Here is a 23,649-nt window from a genome sequence, read left to right on the forward strand (position 1 = left end):
TTTAAGGAAGCTTCCTCACCTATTTATTTATTTGTTTGTTTGCATCAGTATGCCCTCATAGATTCTAATTTTATTTAGGGATATGATCCACGACAATAGTTATTTATTTTGAGGCTCAACATGTACTGTATTTGGCCAATGGAAGCCAAGCTGGATTCTGTGCTTCTGTATCCTTTGGAAATATCTTTTTTCTTTTTTTTTTTTTTTTTTTAGAACTTCCTTTTTTTTTTTTTTTTTTTGAGAACTTCCTATCTATCACAACAAATAATGTATTTAGCAATCCTGGAGGCCTCCAGATTTCTTGATGATATGCCCAACTGGAGTTCGTTGTATCTTCCATAAGGAAAAGCAAGCTGCAGAATTCCCCCATCTAAAACTCCACTATAATCAATGACCAAGAAACAGAAGTAATTCTAAACAAGGCAGTTTCTACACTTTATATTTTCAACTAATTATCATTTATTATAAATAGCCCTGACTGTTGACATCTCTTACATTCCAGAGATTAAATATAACAAAGATAATATCCCGAATATAAGCAAGTAAGCAGGCAATAATTTATGTACAAAATAGATACAATGTATGATATGTTGACTTAAATGTCAAGGAGATCAGGACATTTTCCAAAGAGCTTAATATAGGCACACAGTTGTGTGCTTCCCCATTAATAGCTGGCTGTAAAGAGAAATATAAGAAAGCCTCTCTCTCTCCCTCCCTCTCTCTCTCTCTCTCTCTCTCTCTCTCTCTCTCGCCCCCCCCACCCTTGCTCCCTACCTCCCTCCTTCTTTCAATACAAAAGTCAAGCTCTACTCTTACCATCCTCCCCAACTTACAACGGCATGCATACCATTCTACCTCTCTATTCTCCTTCCACAGAAACTAAGAGAAATGGCAAACAAATTGTAAAATACCAGTAATTCACTGAAACACTGTTCAATAAATATACTTATTGGGCTTGTATCATGTTCTCAGATTTACATCCCAAGCATTATGCCAGGTGCAATCAGACATACAACGAGGAACAAAGACCTGGTCCCTAACCTCTAAGGCTGAGAGGCTTTTAGGAGATGGAAATACACCAATAATTCTAATAAAAAGAAAAACTAGAATGAGGTAAGGGGTATAAGTGAGACATAAGAACAAACTGTGGACATCCAAAAGAAAGGGATGATTCATTGCAACCGGACATCAGGAAAAGCAGAAGAGAGACAGTCTCATCTGTACGGGAGGAGTGTAATCTCCCAGGCAGGGCATGAAGGTGATGCAGAAGGATATTTCAAACTAAGGAAACAACATTAGTAAAGGCATCAGATATCAAAACACACAAAAGTGTGGAAAATAGTCCACAGCACGTTAAAAGATGTGGAGACAGATGAAGATGGTACATGACTTGAACCAAAGAATCAAAGCAGCTCCTTAGCAACTGATAAGGATGCTTCTTTACAAGCACCAACCACACAAGGGAAGGAAGAAAAGGTTCTGTCTAATCACTAACACTTTAGTTCATTTTGCCTCATTCCATACAATTTTTTTCACATCCAACGTGTAGACAGAGGAGGAAAAAAGGATATGCAATACTGACCAAATGACATTTTCCCAAATAAGAAATTAGCCAAATAGCATCTTCCCAAACAAACATAAAACTTAAATTTCGAAACCCTCAGATGCGATTTTTATTTTAATCACAAAGAAAGTCGTCCTTTCTTAGTACTCTTGTAATTCTCAACACATGCCATTGGACTTTTATTGAAAGATGGGCTAGAAAACCATCTGATACCAGATTAGACGAGCATCGACTGACTGTTGAAATCAGAGGACTATGTCAATTTCAGTATGATTAATCCAAACCACGGGGAGGAAAAGCACGAAGGCTCTAAGGAAAATTTAAAAAGGAACAGAATCTGGGGATACCATATCGTCCACATCTGCTATTACTTTAAATTTAGCACCTGTGGTAGGAATGGTGCATCGCCTGCCCTAATTCCCTCTGGCCATAGTAACAGAACCCCAACCCAGTTCAGGGCAAAGTGCCCAGTGAAAATATCTGCTCTCCCAAGCAACGGGCAAGCATGTGCCACAGTCCCCATCCCTGAGATATTAGAATCCTCCTGGGTAGGACTTGAGGGAAAGCATTCGTGTTTCAAATAAAAAGGGACAGGTTACAAAGGCCCTCATCTTTTGCCTTTCACAGCATCTTAGGCTGGAAGTCTCCCCCATGATGATAACTTAGTATTTAACTGGTTGCAACCTTCTTGAGCACAGGACCACTTTTTAGACCCACCTTAGAAATTAATGCAGCTCCCTCACCCAAGAATAAAAGGTCAATAAAACACTTGCTGAAAGTAAAGCCTGTAAGAAAGGGACATGCAGAGAAGCACTGTGACAAGTCTCAGCCAGTCAGGGTATTCTTCCCGCATATTGGGCATTCATGAAATCTACAGTGCTTGACTCTTTCAAGTGTCACAATCTTCTTTAAATCCAAAATGCTGCTGACTCACACAGAGGAGTTTGGTACCCACTAATGGAAAAGGTGCATAAAGTCCAAGAGCCACTATGAACCAATAATGATTTCAAATAAGTATTTCTTTAAATAAAGCACATAGGATTGGAAAAGTAGTTGATTTTTGGCAAGGTATATTTTTGGAGTCTATAGCAAATGCACATCAGGTTCATAGACATCTTAAAATAATTCCATGACCCTCTTGAGTTCCAAGGTCCACAGATCAAGAAGTATTCATCCATAGTAAGAGCATTTTAGTTGAGTCTATTCCACTGTCAGTCGGCTACCCAGAACCCCAAGGATGTGAGCTGTAACAGAGCCATGGCTTTGTCTTCTGCCTTGGCCAACCTTAATCTAGTTTTGAATTTCTGAAGCAGACTTCTGCTCCTATTTATAATGTGAAGTTAAAAAAACATGCTAACACTTAAGAAATTGTTATGCTACATAAAAATTCTCCTGAGTCTGACATGCCCACAGAAATGTGAGAGATGAAGAATAATTTTCCCTAGCACACATTTTTATTTACCATGATGCATTAACAGCTTCAAATCAAGCTTCAATTTCCTATCTAGAGGGGCCAATAATTGAAATTAAAAAGATAAATAGCCTCAGTCCTTTAACATGACAAAAGCAGGCATCTGCTCAGTTCCAAGATAGACTTCTTAGTGCATTTTACAAGAAATCAACAATATATCAATTTCTTCCCAGTCCTCAGATCAAAATGAATCCATTTGTTGTCTTTCTCCGCAATCCAAGAAATGAGTTTGATGACTATCCAATGCAAAGATAATACCCTCTTAACCATAAGCCAAAAAAGAAAGAAAGTTAAGAAAAAAAGAAAGAAAATCCCTCCAAATAAGCAATGGCTTTGAGCCACAGCCAAATTTGTTTTTGTCCAATTTAGCTGTGACTTTCAGCTCATCAGGAGCCTACAGTCACTGAAACAGGAAGATGGGAGAAAAGAGAGGTGATGATCACCCCTTGGGAAAGCTATAAAAAGTGTCTAAAGACTCAGCAGTTAGCCAGAGAGTTCGAAGAAATTCAGGAATGGAAAGAACTCCACTCCATTAATTGTGAGGAAAGGAGGAAGAGAGAAGCAAGAAAGGAAGAGGCTCAAAAAAAAAAGAGAGAAAACACAGATGTGGCCCCAAATCGCAGAGCAAGCCTACCTCATGTGTAAAGTTGAGGTCCCTGCAAATTAAGTTTTATTTCCAAAAGACTCCCTCCAAGTTTTCATTGAACGCTTGCCCTGCTCGTAGGTACCCTGCCAGCACACAGGCCCTCCTGTTCAGAGCACACACATATCTCCCGGGTCAGCCTCTGTTCAACAAGGGCATTCAACTACATTATGAAGAAAAAGGCCAGTTCTCTGGGCCAAGGAGTAAAGAAATCAGCCTTGAGCCTGTGCTATTTACCATTAACACAGCAGAGAGCAGGACACATCAATTAGCAGGCTTTTTAGACTCTGTATTCTTCATTCTCTAGACCGCTCAACTTCCAGAAAACCATTGAGCTGTACCATTCAGACAGTCTGTCAACATCCTAAAACAGATATTGGCTGTTTAATGAATATTTAAATATAATTTCAATTTCCCCAAGAGGATTCCCACAGGGGGAATGCTGATTTGAATTTTCTTTGGTTGTACAACACTCTCCCAAATTTGCACTTTTGCAAAGCCATTCATTTTCTACAAAGCATCGAGCTTCTAGAGAAAAGACAAGGGGGGTGGGGTGGGGAAGGGGGCGGGAGATGCCCAAGCTAACTGATGCCAGATGAACTTTTCCTGCATCCAGAGAACTTTGTTTTGAAGATTTCCGCCTTGTATTAAATCAAAGTGGCAAAGCAGGTCTTGAAAACTAGGGAACTGCATTCTCTACCCAGAAGGTCAAGACTGCCAAACTTGTAGGTATTTAACTTTCTGGGCTCAAGAATCCACATTGTCCTAGAGTGAACTTACAGAGCCATTCACATTTTTAACCAATAATTACAAATGTTTCTCAAGAACTGAGGCTCAGACAGCCTGAGACCCTGTCTTTTCAGCTATTTTGGCCAAAACAGCTGTTTGTGTCCCCGACACCATTTCTACCCCAGGCTCCGGAGACAAGAGACAAGAGGGATTCAATTGACTATGTGTACCAAAATACTTCATTTGTTTTGGATGCAGTAAAAGCATCATTACTTAACATGACGCTCTGCTTTTTCAGTGCAGAGATTTGGCAGGAAGGTGAAAATGACATCCAAGTTATAAAAACCTTAAGATTTGTAGCAGATGCCAATAGCAGGGCTACACCCTTATAAACAACGAAGACAGAAATCTTTCTCCAGTGATAGGCCAGAACTTGGAAGCTGTGGGCCAGGACTATAGGACAATTAGGATTATTTTTGTTCAGTGGCACTTACTAAAGTAAGGGTATATGCGTAAGAAATTCCGGGGTGGGGGGAATATTTGCATCCGTTCTTTAGTAAGCATGTACAAGTTTTACAAAGAAGGTGTACCCATAAGAAGGGGCATATGTGCATCCCCGGGGTTCTGGTTGGTATCCTGGAGATGCTTCAAGCATGGCTCCCTCACTTTCCTCCACACATACGTTCTGTTCTACATATCACCTTCTGTGAAACAGAATTTGAAGACTGAATGTTAATCGGTTCCAACAAAAAAAAATCTACCTGTATATCAGTCAGAGTTTAGTAGTTACAAGCAATTGGTACCAACTCTGGCTCGTGGAGGCAGAAAAATAAATAAATAAATAAATAATTGAAGTGACACTGGATTAAAAGGAGGATAGAAGGACCAAGCTCAGAAAGGACAGGTATCAAGTTGCTCTCAGGGTCCATGCAGGAGGACTACAGAGTTTCTACAGATCACGGTGAGTAGAATTACCAGGTTTTGGCTACTTTCAGCCTTTCTGCCACCCTGCTCAGGATTCCCACTTTTGGGAGAAACTGTCTGACTAATCTAGACATTTGGGGTACACATCGACCCCACAGCTAAAGGAGGGCACATTGATTTCCAGGCCCCTCTGGATGAGGTCCCCCACTGGACCAGGGGAAGAACAGTTCCCAAAAGCAAAATCGGGGTGCTGTTTGCAGAACATGGGAAATGAAGACGGGCAGAAAAAAACACAGTTGTCCACTTCTACATAAACAGTCTTAGCATTCCTACCAAACTGTTTATTTTTTCAACTTCTAAGGACAACTTTGGCAAAAACTACAAATAATGTTATTGCCCAATAGTCGGTGTTATGACGTCCCACACGTAATTTCCAGGGTCTTCAATTTAGGAAAATGTCTGGGGCTGCAGATGAGCTGATGTACATCCTATTCTTCTATTAGGTAATGAGGGCCAGATAACTCATTATGTTTCTCTTCTTACTTAGGCTGCCAGGAAGCTCAGAGCTAGGAGTTTTAGGCTCAGTGGTAGCACCTGTCCTTAGCCTAGGTTTTCAAGTACAACTAAATCTCTCCCTTCATGATATGACTAGTATTTGAAGAGTTTTACTTCAGTCTTATTTTAACGTTTCAAAGGCATAACTATCTTTTATTGAAAAGTACCTCAAAAGCATTTGAGTTTTTTCCTTCCTGACCAAAAGTCAAGCTTTTCATAACTCTGTAAGTATTTAAGGTGTAATTATATTTTCTGAGCTTGTAGATTGACCAGGACTTTCGTATTCTGCAGCCAGAATCATCCCTTTCCTTTTTTGCTAGATTCAATTAGAATAGATTAAATTAGAAGGATAGATAGATAGATAGATAGACAGATACATAGATAGATGATAGACAGTTCTAACTCTGGGTCTGATTAGAGTGTGCAATAATTTTTAGGATAGTTATCAATAAAGTTCATAAACCTTTACTGGAAGATCAATAGGGAACTGTCTCAAACCTATAGTTAGAGAGCCTAACCCAGAGGAATGATCGAAAACTAAGGAAGCAGGAAGTGCTCAGCACTTGTGCTTTCAATGAACCGAGAAGATGGTTGAAGGTTGGGAGTCTAATTCATTGTTTTAAAGCTCAAGCCACTGTCTGAGTTAATTCCAAGTACTTTTAATACCAAAAATAATCAGAATCCCCTAATGCTGCAGGAAATGGGCAGAGTTAAGTAGAACAGTGGCAACCTGGGAAGGTAAATGAAAGCAGCAGCAGATCTGCCCCCAGGATGATCAGAAAACACTTGCAAGGTGCTTTGGGGTGTGTTTTTGGTGAAATGGGGATTCTTAATTATAAAGGTACTGCCACCCTTACAGATGTCTTTCAGTTTGGGTTTCCTAAAACAGCATTTGAATGGTTCTTCATAGGTTGATAACCTGTGGCGAAAAGGTGGAGATCCATTCAATTTAAAACTACTCTCTGCCCTCTAAACGTACCCCCTTTTTTGGAAGCAATCTGTTCCAATGTTTGGCAGTAAAAATGCTCCCAAAGAGCCAATACCATAACAGTGAGGAATTTTAGTTACCTGGTGTGGGAGATGTAGGAACCAGGTGACTGGTTCTGCCCGGAGGCCCCCCCCTACCAACAATGTGCTAAAGGGCAGAAAATGGGAGGAGGAACCCCACTTCTGGAGCTGAGGGTGGGCTCCCAGAGTGGTGCCGGGAGAACTATGGACGGTGCTAAACAAATAAACTTAGTCACACAATTGTTTATCACATTGGCCTTTAAGAGTCAGGAGACTGGGACTTCCCTGGTGGTGCAGTGGTTAAGAATCCGCCTGCCAATGCAGGGGACACGGGTTCGAGCCCTGGTCCAGGAAGATCCCACATACCATGGAGTAACTAAGCCCGTGCGCCACAACTACTGAGCCCACGTGCTGCAACTACTGAAGCCCACGCACCTAGGGCCCCGTGCTCCGCAACAAGAGAAGACACCGCAATGAGCAGCCCGCGCACCGCAACGAAGAGTAGCCCCCGCTCAACGCAACTGAAGAAAGCCCGCGCAGCAGCAACGAAGACCCAATGCAGCCAAAAATAAATAAATTAATAATAATTTTTTAAAAAAAGAGTCATGAGACCAAGGATCTGGTCCTGATTCCAACAGAACGTGAACTTGGCATTCAATTCTCTCACCAGCCAAATGAAGTTGCCAAGCTGGATCGGGGTCCCCAACCCCAGTACCTGCAGGGTGCAGCAGGCAATGTGATAAGTGAGATGTGCTCCGTAAGGCCTGGGTGGAGCTGGAGGCCACACCCGACCCCAATGGAGCAGCGTCTGGTCAGCGATCGCTATGGGAGAACCTGGGCCCACGGTGGTTGGACTGTCCGCGTTTTTGAGAGAATCAGAAAGACCAGCTTTCTTTATAAATTCCTCTAATTTTTCAATCCTGGAGACTAATTCGTGATGTTTTTATATACACTGAAGGGGCCAAAGGAAACATTTTTGTAAGCTAGAGCCAAACCTCAGGCCCACAGTGTGTCAACTTTAAGTTCAGGTTGTATATTGAAGTGCCCTGGATAGTGGGTGCGCCTTTATACAGGGATTATCTTCTCCCCTCCTGTGGAAATTCACAGGGCACTGGCATCTGAGAGGCTACAGGAAGTCCTGTGCCTCACCTGGTGCTTCCCAAACCTACCCAAAGACTGAACTCCTTGTGGCAAAAGACTCATAAGAGCAGCTCGCTGAGCCTGTGCTTCATGGAACAGACTTTGGGAAACACAAAACTTATCTGCTTGGTTCCAAAATGCTACACTGCTATTCCTAGTTCACTCTTGGATCTGAAGTAGGGGAAGAAATTAGTATTTACCAGCTCCCAATAACGTGCCAGATACCATGTATCCCACATTTTAACTGACAGTCAGGAGCTAAATGTTATTATCCCCATCTTAAAGTTGAAAAAAATATAAATCAGAGGCCCTGAGGTAAGCCCCAATAAATGAAGCAGCCAAGATTTGGATCCGTGGGTGATTAAAAATCCCACGGTCTTTCCACTATTCAGTAGCTTGTAGGGGCCACAGGCAGCCTGATCTGTACCCTAAAGAAATACAGTCACCATCCGTATCTGCGGGTTCAGCATCCACAGACACGCAGGGCCAACTGCATCATTTTATATAAGGGACTTGAGCATCCACGGATTTTAGTACCCGCGGGGGTCCTGGAACAAACGCCCCCTCAGATACCGAGGGACAACCTTATTCTCCCATCGCCTCCCATTTCTCCCTTACTGCTCACCCCTGTGGTTTTGGATCTACCTTTTTTTCCCCTCAAACTTTCCAGGCTCTTCATCTGAAAAGAACTGTTTTCCCAAGAAAGCCAGATAATCCACCAAAACATTCGGCATCACTGAGCAGGCGTGAGCATCTGATGCCTTTGCTCAAAGGAATAATGTATCAAAGCCGACAGCTGCATTGAAGGTGTGACAGACAGCTAACCTCTGTGGCACACGCAGACATGCCAGGCATGGTGCTCACTCCCGACCCTTCCCTTTCTTCCTCGTTTGGTGTCTGCCCATCCTTTACCCCCTCAGCTCCCCAGTCTCCCCTCTGCTTGACTTTCTCACCCATCTGCCATCCCTCACCTCAACCCATTTCATTTCTTTCCTTCACCCCCAAAGTAAACAGAGGAACAGAAGTCTAGCATTTTATGTGCCACACTCAGGAGTGACCACACATTCTGGTTTGCCAGGAGACGGACTCACAGGTCATGCCTGCTGTTCTCATTAGTTATTAATAGCGCTCCAACACCTCAGCAGGACCTCAGATTGGACAAGAGGCCACATGATCTCATTATATATTTATTAAACAAAGGCTTCTATTCCTTGACCTTTAAAAGAGATGAAATCAAATTCCTCAAATTTTCCTCCCTGAGGGGAAGAATGTTTTCTAAACTAAAGTGATTTTCATATGCTTCTCAATAGCTTTTTACTAAAGTTCAATGGCCATTGGTAAAGTTGTTGCATCTTATCTAAAATGTTTTAGTTGCTATCTTCTTGAGAAAAAGAATTGTTCCATAAGAAATCCAGACCCTATATTTGCTAGGCATATTACGTCCGCAAACTAGACTCAAGACCCACAAATGGTTTTGCAGAATGTATTCTCTCTGTGTTTCCTATCACAGGAGGAAGAATGGCAGGCAGGTGGCCCGACCAGCTGCAGGGGTCACAATACCAGAAATTCACCCTTTCGATAGCAAAATCTCCTGAGTCTACTGGACACTAGGGGAGGAATCAGATGCTAAGATACAGGGCTAAAAAGGGCCCAGAGGACTGGGGCAGCTGGAAAAGTCAGCTGGAAAACCATCATGTTAGAAAGAAGTGAGAAATGCGTCCCTGGGAGGATGGAGGATAAAGGGGCCATCCTGAATGAGGAAGATCCACCAAGGCATCAGCTTGAACGTTCCATCCTTTGGTCTGGATTTCTTCTCTTGCTCAACTACTAGTTTCTCTCAGATCCTTGGGCAAACTGAGATGGATGGCAAATGTCATTTCAGGAAGTAAACAAAGAAATGTTTGAAAAGGAGAGAATGGAACTCTAAGAAAAATACAGAGTTCATTATTTACATTCTGGGCTAGAATTTTAATATCCAGTTAAAAGAAAACAAAAACTACAGAGAATTCACAGAAGTGAGAGCAGAAACTAGTATTATTGTTTAGTTCCCCAACACCTGGCACTGTGCCTGGCATACAGTGAAAATTTCACGTGCACTTTAACAGCTTTAGGTATAAATGACGTGTAGTACACTGCACAAGTTTGTAAGTTTTGACATATGTACAAGCCCATGAAACCCATCACCATAATCAAGACGCTGAACACATCCATCACCCCCAAAAGTTCCTCCCACCCCAGGCTCAGGCAGCTGTAATTCTGATTTCAGTCATTTTACATCCCCACCAGCAGTGCATGAGAGGTCCGGTTGCTCGACGTCCTTGCCAACAATTGGTACGTTGAAGCCTTTTTAATTTTAGCTGTTCTATAGTTGGGCAGTGTTATCTCATTGTGCTTTTAATTTGCATTTTCCTAATGATTAATGATGTCTTTTCATGTGTTGATTTCCTATCCATATAACTTTTTTGTTCAAATCATTTGCTCATTTTCTTTAATTGGGTTGTTTATCTTGTTACAGTATTGAGTTTTCAGAGTTCTTTATATATCCTGGATACAAGCCCTTTATTATAAATATATGATTTGCAAGTATTTTCTCCCAGTCTGTGTCTTCTTTTCATTCTCTTATAAATATCTTTAAAGAGCAGAAATTTCCTGCTCTTTAAAGAGCAGAATTTTGGTGAAGTCCACTTTACCCAAGTTTTCTTTTATTCAATGTGTTTTTGTTATTGTTCTAGGAAATCTTTGCCCAACCCAAAGAAACTTTCGGGTGTAGTGGATCTGTTCATTACCTTGACTGCAGTAATGTTTACACAGATGCATACAAAGATTTTCTGCTGTTTCTGTCTAGAGGTTTTATGGTTTTATGGTGCACCTGGGTCTATGATTCATTTTAGGTGAATTTTTGTGTAGAGTATGTATGAGGTACAGACTGAAGTTTTGGGGTTGTTGTTGATGTTATTGATTTTGCTGATTTGCATATGGATTGCTTCCGCATCGTTTTGTTGAAAAGACTATCCTTTCTCCAGCACACTATTTCTTTACACTTTTGTCAAAATCACATTCACTTCTGATCAAAGAGAAGAACTCTCAGAAAGGGGCCTCGCTGACAGCTGCTAAAATTTAAACCATGCATCCTCTTTGATTCAGCAACTCCAATTTTATCAGTTCCATCTAAAGAAATACAAGCGCAATGATAGTGTGCAGATCCTTATAACAGTATTATTTACGGGAGGAAAACAACAACAACAAAAAATAGGTACAACCCAAACATTCCCTGATACAGGAAGGACTGAATAAATTACAGCCCAGCTCCACCACAAAATTTTATGTAGGGAGTAAAAGGAATGAGTTGGGGCTACATGTACTGACCAGAAGAGAGATCCAAGAAACATTCTGTAAAGTGAAAAAAATTACAGAGTTTTATATATATAATGATTATATTATTTAAACAAATGAGAAAAACCTAAATATGTATCTATATATTTGTATGTGTTTGCAAAAACCTAGGGAAAATTATGGGAAAAAAACTACCAGACAGATCACATGAGTTTCCTTCATGGGCAGAACTGAGAATGAGGGAATGAACAAGATTATCAACTTCTTGGTACCCTAAGCAGATATTATTTTGTAATTTTTGAGTCAAATCAAGTCTAAAATAGTAGCCATGACTTGGCCATGTAGAGGGTGTGCACCCTACTCCATTACACATCTGTACCACCACTTGGGAAAAAAGTGGGGTTTTTTGGTGGTTGGTTCTAGTAGGGAGAAATATTTTGGTACATGAAGGATAACCCCCCCCCAAAAAATTCCACACTAAATATTATAGGTTGAATTGTGTCCCCAGAAATTCCATATGTAAAAGTCCTAACCCCTAGTACCTCAGAATGTGACCTTATTTGGAAACAGGATCACTGCAGATACAATTAGTTATGTTAGAATGAGATCATACTGGATTAGGGTGGGCCCCTAATCCGATATGACCGGTGTCCTTATAAGAAAGGAAATTTGGACACAGAGAAAAACACATGGGGAGAACACCATGCAAAGCTTCAGCTGGAGTGAAGCTGCCACAAGCCAAGGAAAGCCGAAGATTTGCAGCAAACTACTGGAACCTGGGAGGGAGGCATGGAAAAGATGCTCCCTCACGGCCCTTGGAAGCTATCGACCCTTCACGCAACCTAACTGGAGACATCCATCCTCCTGAACTATGAAACAGTACATTTCTGTTGCTTAAGCCACCCAGCTTGTGGTACTACATTAGAGCAGCCCTGGGAAACTAATACACTAAGCTCCCAAGCAGTTAAACCTAAAGCAAAACAAAAAGTAGCAATAGCCACTCATCAGCACCACGGTCCCGCAGCCCCCAGGTCCGTGCCTAGGGAACAGCCTCAGAAGACACAGAAAGTAAACAGCAGTGTCTACTGTCCCGCATTATAGGTGGCTTGTACACCAGGATGCTGTACACACCTGAGGGAAAGCCAGTTCCTGATGTAAAGACATCAAAGCATGCGGTGGGCAGAAGGGGCTACAGGATCTGCGTGTTTATCCCCAGACCCACAATTACACAGAAACTGTGGGGAAGGGTTTGTCATGAAAGGATTAGGGTGGATCTACTATTAAGAAAGGATAACGATTAAGGTGCCCCTTTCTCCTGGCACCTCTCCCTCCCTTTCACATGTGCAGCATCCTTCCCTACTGAGGAAGAGAGTGGAAAGTAAAGCAGCCTTTCAAAACTTGAGTGACTCTCAGTATCCTGCGATAAACCATGATGAAAAAGAATGTGTGTGTGTGTGTGTGTGTGTGTGTATGTGTGTGTATGTATGTATAACTGAATCACTTTGCTGTACAGCAGAAATTAACACAACATTGCAAAACAACTATACGGTAATAAAATAAATTTAAAAAAACAAAACAAAACTTGAGTGACTCTTCACCCTAAGAAATGCAAATCCAACGAGCAGCTGTGCAGCGATCCAGGCTCCTTACCCTCGTCAGGACTGGTAACGTCTGTGCCATCGTGGCTACTGTATGAAAAAGAGGAGCTGGCCCAGAAAAGCGAGTACTGTGACTCCTAATGACGTTTATTTTATCTTAAAAGTGAGTTCCAGCATAGGCATGGATACCTCATTAAAATAACTTAGGCAGTCACCAAGTGAAAAACAAAAACAAAACAAAATATCCAACCAGATACGAATAATCAACCAGACATACTCTGAAGCTGTCCTGGAGGTTGATTGGAAATGGATTCTAACATCAATCTACAGTTGTCCTTGCTGGGAAGAGGCAAATCCCAGAGGCTGGCTACCCGGGACCCTGCAGAGACGGACAGCCCAGATCGTTTGAGAATAAAGCCCTGGGCCTCCCTCGGTCCTGCCTGTCTGGAGAAGGGTCACTGAGATCCTCCGTGAATTGACTGTCTTCTGCACCCCAGCCCATAACTTTAAGTACCAGCGTGAACTATCTCTTGAGGCACGTTTACTTCCAGAGGCTCTCCCTTGGCAACAGGGCACACATTCCTCTCGGTGTTTGCTTCATTTTCCCAGGATGTTGACCAGAAGTAGATGAGAGAGAAAGAAGCAGCATTTAATTGTTCTTTAAGGTCCGTTTTCATTGTTTCAAATCCACCATAAACAAATTCACACTCAGCACAAAAAGCATGCCGTGCAGAAACACTGATTTAGTCCCAGTATATGAAAGTCAGGCACACCTTAGCCTTCGCAAGAACACTGATGGAACACAGACAAAGGCAGCAGATTTCATGAATGTACTAGCGTGTTAGCTTCCTAGGGCTGCTATAACACATCAGCACAGACTGGGTGGTTTAAAACCACAGAAATGTACTCTCTGACAATCCTGGAGGCTGGAAATCCAAAACCATGATGTTGGTAGGGCCATTCCCCTCCAAAAGCTCTAGGGAGGAATCGTTCCTTGACTCTTTTAGCCTCGGGTGGGTGCCAGCCGTGCTGGGCTTTCCTTGGCTTGTGGTAGCATAACTCCACACTCTGTCTCCATCTTTGCATGGCCCTCGTCCCTGCGTCTCCTCTGTGTCTTCAAATCTCTCCTTATAATGACATTAGTCATTGAGTTTAGGGCTCACCCTAATCCAGTATGACATCGCCTTCACTCAATTACATCTGCACAGACCGGATTTCCAAATAAGGCTACACTCACAGGTCCCAGGGTTAGGATTTCGACATACCTGTGTCTGGGAGATGGGGGTTGGGGGCAACAGCTCAACGCATAACAATGAGTAAGACATAGAGACCAGGCTCTGAATCTGACTCTTGGTCCCTTTGTAGCCATGTCAGTTAGGAAAGCCAAGGGTGCAAGTAATAAAAGACCCAACTAATACACAGGTTTCAAAGAACAGAAGGAGGTGGTATTTTTCTTACTACTGAAACCTCCTCTATCAAATTAAGACCTCAGTCACAACACATGAGGGGAGGAGATGGCCTGGGCTGTCTTACTGGGAAGGAATATCTCAGCAAATACCAAGTGGCATCAGTACTAAGTGAGAGAGCCTACTGTGACTTTGGTAGCATTGAAATATGCCAAAGGCACAAAGCAAGCCTGTGCTTTATCCTTGACACCATCCTATTCCAGTTCTCGCCCTGAGGTTTGAACCTGGTGAATATTCTGATGCTTTATCACTGGAGAGCAGCTAAATTGGGATCACAACCTTTTTTTTTTTTTTAAGTTAACATAAAGTGATAGTAACGAATTCCACGAGACTCTAAGGAGGTCTTTGGACAAATATCTCAAATATTTCTTCTTGCTCTCCTTAGATAAAGCCTCCATTTAGATTTGTGCCTAAAGGTGGCAGAGCAAAGCACACTGCAGCCATTGAGTGCTTCTGGACTGGTTTTATTTGCTGACCACTAACGAGTCCCTAAACTGCGGCTAATTCGAGGAGTCAAAATAGCCCTGTGCAAGAGAGCCTGATGGCCAATAGCTGTGGGGCTGTCCAGCGTCAGCTGCTCCAGGATCCAATTTATGGGACAACTTCATATGGTGGAATGAAGTCAGTGCAAGGGAAAGCGGGAAGAGAGAGATAATCTGGAACATCAAACAAAATGCAAAACGTTGCCTAATGCTCCAAGATAACCCAGGACAGTCAACATTACGCAATGGGTAACCAAGGGACAGAGAGTTTTTTTCCCAAGACTAGCATTTTGCAAGTCACTTAGTAGAGATTTTGCTCTTGAACTCTCCGACCTCCTCCCTCCCTTCCCCCCCAGTTTTGGTCTAAATGGGGAACGACTGCAGAAGTGATCGGGGTTATTGTCAGCTTTTAAGGTCTCTAGTTTGTCAAAACTCCAGGAAAGACCCAATGATATAAGGTAGCATTTTACTTCTGTGAGACTTCAAATTAATGACAAGTCCAAGTTTTCTTTAGGAAGGATAAGGCCCAATGCTTTGTGCTTACTCAACTATGAGGGCTGAAAAGAACAGCAAAACGTAGGATCGATTTAGTGAGAAGCCTGTGTGTCTGTAAGAGCAGCTATTGCTCATTTCTAAGCAATTGCTCTCTTGAACTCTCTGACCTCCTCCCTCCCTTCCTCCCATTTTTGGCCTAAATGGGGAGCGACTGCAGCCGTGATCAGTCTTTATTGCAGTTTCAAGGTCTCTAGTCTGGATAAATGCCATGTGCTCCAGCTTAAGAGACTCTTAAATGGCACTTGGGAATTTCAGCTTGAGGACGACACAGCAGTTTACTTCCCCCAGAGATTTGGGCCATCAAAAAGAGGATAGCCCTTGGTCCACGCAGGCAACCACACGGCTTCAACAAGAGATATGAAAGTAGCCTCTCAGAGCCCATGAGGCCACCACTGTTGCCATTCTATTTATTAATAACAACAGCACCCGCATGTGTACATCATCCTGCTGTCTCATCCTTCTAAATAACAGAAAAGCGGTGATGGGGATCCAGAGCAAACCTCCTGCTTCGAATTCCAGCTCAGATCATGTCTGGCTGCCCAACCCTGGCCAGATCATTTAAACTCTCTGGCTTTCAGTTTCTTTATCTATAACAAGGGGATAAAAGCAGTTATGGAAGGTAAATGAGCTAGATAATTCAAATAAAACCCCTTAGCGTCGTGCCACACACACAGCACGCGCTCCACAAAAGCTGATGTTGTCATGATCTGCCTCGCTCTGTTTTCCTCCTGTCAATTTTGTCTGCCAGGAAAAGTGTCAGATTTGCCAAGGTTTTCTCTCTGCCTGATGGGCCCAGTCTAATGGTCTCTAGCTGATCTTTTAGAAGGTTCTTCCATCTCCCTTCTCAGGGGAAAAGTGGAAGTGGGTAATGACAGAGAAATAAGTCATGAACAATCGACGCTCCAGGCCAAGGCAAGGTCCACCCGATATGACAAAAGGCAGAGAAAGGGCAAGACGGTGCTGGGAAGAAGGGCCTCCAATCTCCAAATATTGGGCTGGCCAAAAAGTTCGTTCGGTCGATGAATACGTTGTTCGAGAAGGTTCTTGGTGAAAATGAAAAATGTCTTTTATTTTTACTTAAAACCCAATGAACATTTTGGCCAACCCAGTAGTATTTAGTCACAAATGTAAACCTTTTTATCAGCCAAACGTTTAACAAGAAACTAAAAGAAAGGTTCTTCAGGATCTGGTTTCCTCCCTACCCTTCCTCATTTCACCCTCTTGGAGGTTCTAAGGTACAGCCATTGACCAAAATGTGAATGGAAAAAAAAAAAAAAAATGGCGAGGGGGAAACACGGTCCAGGCTGAGAAGCCAAAAGCCAGCTTTATCGATAAAAGTTCTGTATTTTCTGGATCTGCCATGAAGACATTTTAATTTCAGGAAAAACAGGCAAATTACTAGGACCTTTATAGAACGCCTCATGAGAAGATGGTCACACATAGATCTACTACACAATTAGAATTTGCTAGAACTTTTTTCCATACCTTTCTACTACCACTCTCCATTTCGTCCTTGTAATAACTACACGACAGGCAAGGATGCATTGATCTCCTTTGTTCCAGACTCAGTCTCCAGTCATCTTTCTCCTGCTCTCCACCTTTCCAGGCTTCCAAAAAATGTATGTGGTAGCACCCTGAAGACAGACGTTCTGGGGAAACGCACGCTCCTCGTGGCTGAGCCCACACTCCTGAGCCGATGAGTCTGTCACTTCTAACACCTCTGCCCGGCCCAACAATGAAGTCAATCACACAACCCATGCAAACTGTAAAATACCGAGGCCAGAAGTAATCTCATCTCTATTTTGAAAAACCAATACTTAGCCTTTTTTACTGGAAAGTCCCCTCTCACTTTTCTGAAAAAAAAAGCCTGTTTCAAATCTGCTTCTTAAAAAATTTATAACTCTCCCGAGTCCCTCTAAGGAAAAAAGTCTGCTGTGCAAAGGAGAAGGTAAAAAGGGAAGAATTCATATTTATTCCATTTTAAAAGCTGGGGTGGATCCTACTATATTTTTAATGGCAGAAGCTCCCAGCGAGGGCTCGAGTGGGATGTAACAGAAGTTTTAACATTCAGGGGGGCAGGTGAACTTGCCGCAGTCTGTGCGACTGAATGAGAAATTCCCCAGCTCAGCCCTGCTAGGGGCAACAGGTCACTTTGCCTGTACTGGATTTGGGTCAAACAGCAAAGCCTCAGATCAGAAAATATCAGCGTTCGTTCGTTTGGCAAAGAAATGGGATTTGATAACAATAATCCACCCTGACCAAAGATGCCATTTCCCGAGCAAGAGAGCTGCATACTGGACTCACATTAGTTAGAGGATGACTGTCTAGCCTAAACAAAGTTCAGCCACACTCCCTCCCTGGGCCACAGAACTTTTGAATGGAGTCATCTAAGAGGACCTAATAAAGTCAGTTAAGGAAAGATGTCCTTTTCTTCCCTCACCTCTTTTGTTTCTAGGTATTTGTACAAGAAATTGACTCCTTAGTCCTGTTAGGAAGGTCTGGGAACACTTCCTTGAAGCATTCTCTTCACTCAAGCTCATCTAAGTTAGAATGTTTGCATTAAAAATGAATGAGGAGGGCTCCCCTGGTGGCGCAGTGCTTGAGAGTCCGCCTGCCGATGCAGGGGACACGGGTTCGTGCCCCGATCCGGGAAGATCCCACATGCCGCGGAGCGGCTGGGCCCGTGAGCCATGGCCGCTGGGCCTGCGCGTCCGGAGCCTGTGCTCCACAAATGGGAGAGGCCGCGACAGTGAGAGGCCCGCATAACGCAAGAAAAAAAAAAAAAAAAAAACAAATAAAAATGAATGAGGAAAAAAAACAATGAGGTGGTATGAGAAAGTTAAACAGATTTGTGTAAGGAGGGTGGGGCTTTGACTCTGTTACAGACTGGGATTCATCATTATTTCCCCATCCAACACGCTTTCCATTGCCATTTCCATGGCCACAACATCTGGGCATGTGAAGCATCCCATTCACTGAGGAATCAGAAACCAACGTTCCTATACAGTGGTGCCTTGAGGGCAAAAAAGGGAAGAAAAAATCCCAGACAGCAAACAGAGCCCAAGTGACAAAAATAACCACAAGGAATGTAAACAAAGTATCATTACAAGCAACTCACTCACCACGTCACACTCAACAGCTCCCTTCCCCAGAAGCAAAAAATAAAAACAGACAAATCGTGTTGTAAAGAAGAGCTAAGCTGCTATTGGGGAAGAAGCCATGAATACGAAGATTTTTCTCCATGTGGCTCACTTTTATAATTGCAAGGCTTGAGGTATACTTTTAAAAGAGAACCAGGTCTGGCTGCTAATTTAAATTAGGGCAGCATGAAGTTAAGCCCTGTGTCGATACGTATCTTCCAATGGTGACTTGATTTTAGTCAGTGACTAGGCATGTTTACTTGAGCTTTCAAAAGCCAAAAACCCCTGCTCTTTCAATCTGACACTTCTAAATGAAACAAATGCATTGCAAATGCACACTGTAATACACCAGGCTCATGCCAAATGCACATGTGTACATTTCACAGAAGAGCCAGGACATTTCTAGCGAGGAACGATCGCCATGCGGAACGCCAGCCAGAGCTAGCTCCTGCCAAGGGTCACGTGCTGTGGAGCACACAGGAGTCCCTACATGAAACAGGCCGGTAGAAATAACTTCAAGAGACAAAAATCTACAAACTCTGCAGAGGCATGGATCCCCAGGCCACAAAAGCCACCCCCAGGAATTCTGACCTCATCTCTCTAAGGACCTCCAAGAGCTTCTCTCCTCACTTGGATGGGAAGCCCTCCGCCCCCACTCAGTCACTCCTTCCTTTAGAATAAATTCACCACCCTGAACTGAAGGAAAAATGCACACGTACAACTGGTAACTGATGCCAGGGCTGAAATACATTTACATCACCTTTGGCCAATCATTCAGAGCCCAATATTGACTCTCTTAATAAGAGAAGGAGAGAGTTAGGAGGCTGGTCATCCACCTCCCTATCTTCAAGGCTAAAGATCTCTTTTCTTGTTCAGTCTGTTTGAGACCCCAGGGGATTGGCCTGGTATCTCAGGCTCTTACTGTGAACCCACTCCCCCAGACTGCAGGCCCAGGGAGGCTTGGAAAGCAGTTGTGAGGCATCTATTTCTGCTAAAAGCAATGCCCTCTGCAGGTTAATCCTCAGTATGAGAACTCACAGGCAAAGGTTAGACTCTCCTAGCATCTGAGAGACAGACAGTCTGTGTTTGGCCCTTTGAATTTTCATTGAGAAACCTCCAAAGCCAGTGAAGGCTCCTGGCCTCCACTGTCCGAAGTCTTCAGATGCGTTCAGCTTCCAACGGTGCTGTATTTTACCACTTAAACATTTCTTCAAAGTTTACTATGAAACAGTGTGGCTCTAAGCCTGCCCAAAGTTTAACTGCAGGATTCAGTGGATTTTATCTGGCTGCCCTTCCTCCTGAGAATATTTTCCAGCGAAGGCAGTCAATCAAACCTTGCAGTCAGGGTGATTTCGGGGTCCCGGGTCACTGAATGAGCTCCTCTCTGAAAACACCCCTCTTTCTCACTTTGACCGCCTTCCCATATCATCTCCCTGGCTTCAGAATCCAAAGTTAAAGCAGTTTGGCATTTCAGTAGACAGCAATGAAAAACTTTTGATGGGATGACCCAGGGCATAACTATTCCTGGCTGAATTTAACTTTTGATTTTCAAATATGTAGGGGAGCTTGGGTTCAGGGGAGACGAAGGGAGAGCTCCAACAAATAGGAGAAAATAAAATAGAATAAGCAGCATACCATGACCAAGCCAAACCAAGCTTGATATTTCCAAATTATATTGGCAAACGAATGCTTTCTCAAATCATTTGTTCTGTCTTTCCTGGAGACGAAAAGGAAAAAAAAAATCTGGATACAAAATTCCTAACCCCAGACCAGTAAATTGTGTCAGTGGAATACAATCTAAAATTGCTGGTCAGAAAGTCCAACGTTATATATACCTATAGGCAACTAATCCCCAAGGCAAAAGTTGCGCCGCCCGAAGCAATGCGTTCGTCAATTTCATCACCACCACCACCCCCCTCACCCAGGCCGGGTGCCCGGCGCTGGGTTAAGCCGACAGCATCAGGTTCTAATCCTTGCGTTCACACACGATCGCTTTGGGCAAATCCTTGGCAGTGGTCAGACGCGCCACCTCTGCTCCTCCGGTGCGAGCACCTTCTGCTCCAGGCTGGCCCCCGGTCACCCGGTGCCCCTTACCTGCAGGCGCTCCGTGGCCGGCTGCCACATCTTCCAGCCGCGGGGTCTTGCAGAAGCAGTTGTGAGGCATCTATTTCTGCTAAAAGCAATGCCCTCTGCAGGTTAATCCTCAGTATGAGAACTCACAGGCAAAGGTTAGACTCTCCTAGCATCTGAGAGACAGACAGTCTGTGTTTGGCCCTTTGAATTTTCATTGAGAAACCTCCAAAGCCAGTGAAGGCTCCTGGCCTCCACTGTCCGAAGTCTTCAGATGCGTTCAGCTTCCAACGGTGCTGTATTTTACCACTTAAACATTTCTTCAAAGTTTACTATGAAACAGTGTGGCTCTAAGCCTGCCCAAAGTTTAACTGCAGGATTCAGTGGATTTTATCTGGCTGCCCTTCCTCCTGAGAATATTTTCCAGCGAAGGCAGTCAATCAAACCTTGCAGTCAGGGTGATTTCGGGGTCCCGGGTCACTGAATGAGCTCCTCTCTGAAAACACCCCTCTTTCTCACTTTGACCGCCTTCCCATATCATCTCCCTGGCTTCAGAATCCAAAGTTAAAGCAGTTTGGCATTTCAGTAGACAGCAATGAAAAACTTTTGATGGGATGACCCAGGGCATAACTATTCCTGGCTGAATTTAACTTTTGATTTTCAAATATGTAGGGGAGCTTGGGTTCAGGGGAGACGAAGGGAGAGCTCCAACAAATAGGAGAAAATAAAATAGAATAAGCAGCATACCATGACCAAGCCAAACCAAGCTTGATATTTCCAAATTATATTGGCAAACGAATGCTTTCTCAAATCATTTGTTCTGTCTTTCCTGGAGACGAAAAGGAAAAAAAAAATCTGGATACAAAATTCCTAACCCCAGACCAGTAAATTGTGTCAGTGGAATACAATCTAAAATTGCTGGTCAGAAAGTCCAACGTTATATATACCTATAGGCAACTAATCCCCAAGGCAAAAGTTGCGCCGCCCGAAGCAATGCGTTCGTCAATTTCATCACCACCACCACCCCCCTCACCCAGGCCGGGTGCCCGGCGCTGGGTTAAGCCGACAGCATCAGGTTCTAATCCTTGCGTTCACACACGATCGCTTTGGGCAAATCCTTGGCAGTGGTCAGACGCGCCACCTCTGCTCCTCCGGTGCGAGCACCTTCTGCTCCAGGCTGGCCCCCGGTCACCCGGTGCCCCTTACCTGCAGGCGCTCCGTGGCCGGCTGCCACATCTTCCAGCCGCGGGGTCTGGCAGAGGAGACGCTGGCGAGACTCTGTCGATGGCGCCGGGGGGCGAGGGGCTGGGGGGCAAGGGGCTGCGGTGCCGCTTCACATCTGGGGTGGGCGTCCGCGGGATGTGCGTTCCGGGGCCGGCGACCGCCGCGGGGTGGGCGCTGGGGGGCTGTGAGCGGGGGGAGGCGGCGCGGCGCTCGGCTGCCGGCAACTTGTGGGCACGGCCGCGAGCCGCCTGTCCTGGCGCAGCTGCGAGAGGACTGCGCAGCTCCGCCCGGGCCCACAAGCGCACGGCGGCGGCGGCGGCGGCGGCGGCGGCGACCGCTCCCTCCTCCTCCCCCGCCGCCGCCGCCGCCCGGACCTGCGCGCTCTGAGCATGCCCGGGGCCGGCCCCCGCCCGCCCAGGAGCCCGCATCCCGGCCGCGGGGGACCCTGAATCCCGGCGAGGGGAGTGTGCGGAGGCCAGAACCGGCGGCCCTGCTCCCCCGGGGAGCCCCGGGTGGGATGGGGTCTGGGCGAGGGAAGAGCCTGGAGAGGGGGTGCTTCCTGAAGCCAGAGCCCATAGCCCTCTGGGGTCTCAGTCTTCCTGTCAACAGGGATCGCCGATTCGCCTGGGTCTTGACGGGCACTGTGCTGGGCCACGGAATTCCATTCATTCCTTCCACTGGAGTTAACTGAGCATCTATTAGGCTCCTGCCCCTGTGCTGGATTCTGAGGATACAGTGGCACAGAACAGAAGACAAGAGAATGTTCCCCCTCTCCTGAGCTTCATTCTACTTGGGGGAGACAGTCAGTGACAGAGGAAACACCTGAAAGGGCGCTAGGTCAGGTGGTGAGACATCTTGGCAAGAAAATAAAACAGGGGTTTGGGGTGAAGAAAGGGAGAGGAGAGCTTCTTTGAGGTATGTCTGGGCTAAGAGGGAAAGATGGACCAGGTGAGCATGACATGCGGGGCAGAGGACTGGGGCTCCTATACCTGGGTGAGGAAGGCAGCACAAGATCCCCCGTCCTCCATCCACCCTGAGATCTGCCAGGTGCCTCAGGAAGTTCTGTGAACCCAAAGATAAGCCAAGGGCCACCCTGGGCTCCCAGGCATGGAGGGTGGTGTGGGCCACTGTGAAATAACTACCTTTCCTAAAAAGCCCAGCTCCTCCCACCCTCTTGACATCTGGCCAAGGTGAGTATGAATATTCCCACCATTTGGACGACACAGATGAGGCTTGCGGAGTCTAGGTGACCATTCAAGTCACACAGCCAGTGAGTGGCTTCGAGATGACTTGGAGGCTGGGGCTCTTACCCTGCTACTCTAACTGCTCTGACCATGGAAACACCGCGGGAAAAGGGCAACGTTCTGGGGCTGGAGGTTGGGGGAGCTTGGCAGGATGGGGGGGCTACGCTGATTCTGGAGGCTGATGAAGAGGGTGGGAGAAGTGGTGGGAAACGCTCAGGGACAGAAGGAAGAGCTAGAGGGGGAGGACCACACCATCTGTGCGGGGAGCCCAAGGCTCCTGGGAGATGGGCCCACGGAGCAGCGGGGACTGGCAGGGGAGGGTCCCGAGGGCATACCATGCTGCAGGTGCGCCACCTGGGTCCTGAGCTACTCGGGCACTACTAAAATCAACACCCCACGTCTGGAAGGAACTGCCCATGGTCATGCACAGGTACAGTGATTTCCAGATATCAGAGCACTCAGCTCACCAGACCCTCCCAGAACTCTCCAATGACAGAACCCGC

The 23,649-nt window shown here is 44.9% G+C and overlaps 1 protein-coding gene across 1 annotated transcript in view; it reads right to left on the bottom strand.

Annotated features, from left to right (window-relative positions):
• Nucleotides 1-22,125, bottom strand: part of PID1 (phosphotyrosine interaction domain containing 1) — a 262,811-nt gene extending 240,686 nt beyond the window's left edge. Inside the window, exon 1 of the mRNA XM_007453260.1 lies at nucleotides 21,885-22,125. Within this exon, the coding sequence (XP_007453322.1) occupies nucleotides 21,885-21,914 (30 nt within the window). The 5' untranslated portion in view covers nucleotides 21,915-22,125. The remainder of the gene's footprint in view (nucleotides 1-21,884) is intronic.
• Between the last annotated feature and the right edge of the window lie 1,524 nt (nucleotides 22,126-23,649).

The sequence above is a fragment of the Lipotes vexillifer genome, unplaced genomic scaffold (genome assembly GCF_000442215.2).
Source record: "Lipotes vexillifer unplaced genomic scaffold, Lipotes_vexillifer_v1.1 scaffold471, whole genome shotgun sequence".
Taxonomy (NCBI): domain Eukaryota; kingdom Metazoa; phylum Chordata; class Mammalia; order Artiodactyla; family Lipotidae; genus Lipotes; species Lipotes vexillifer.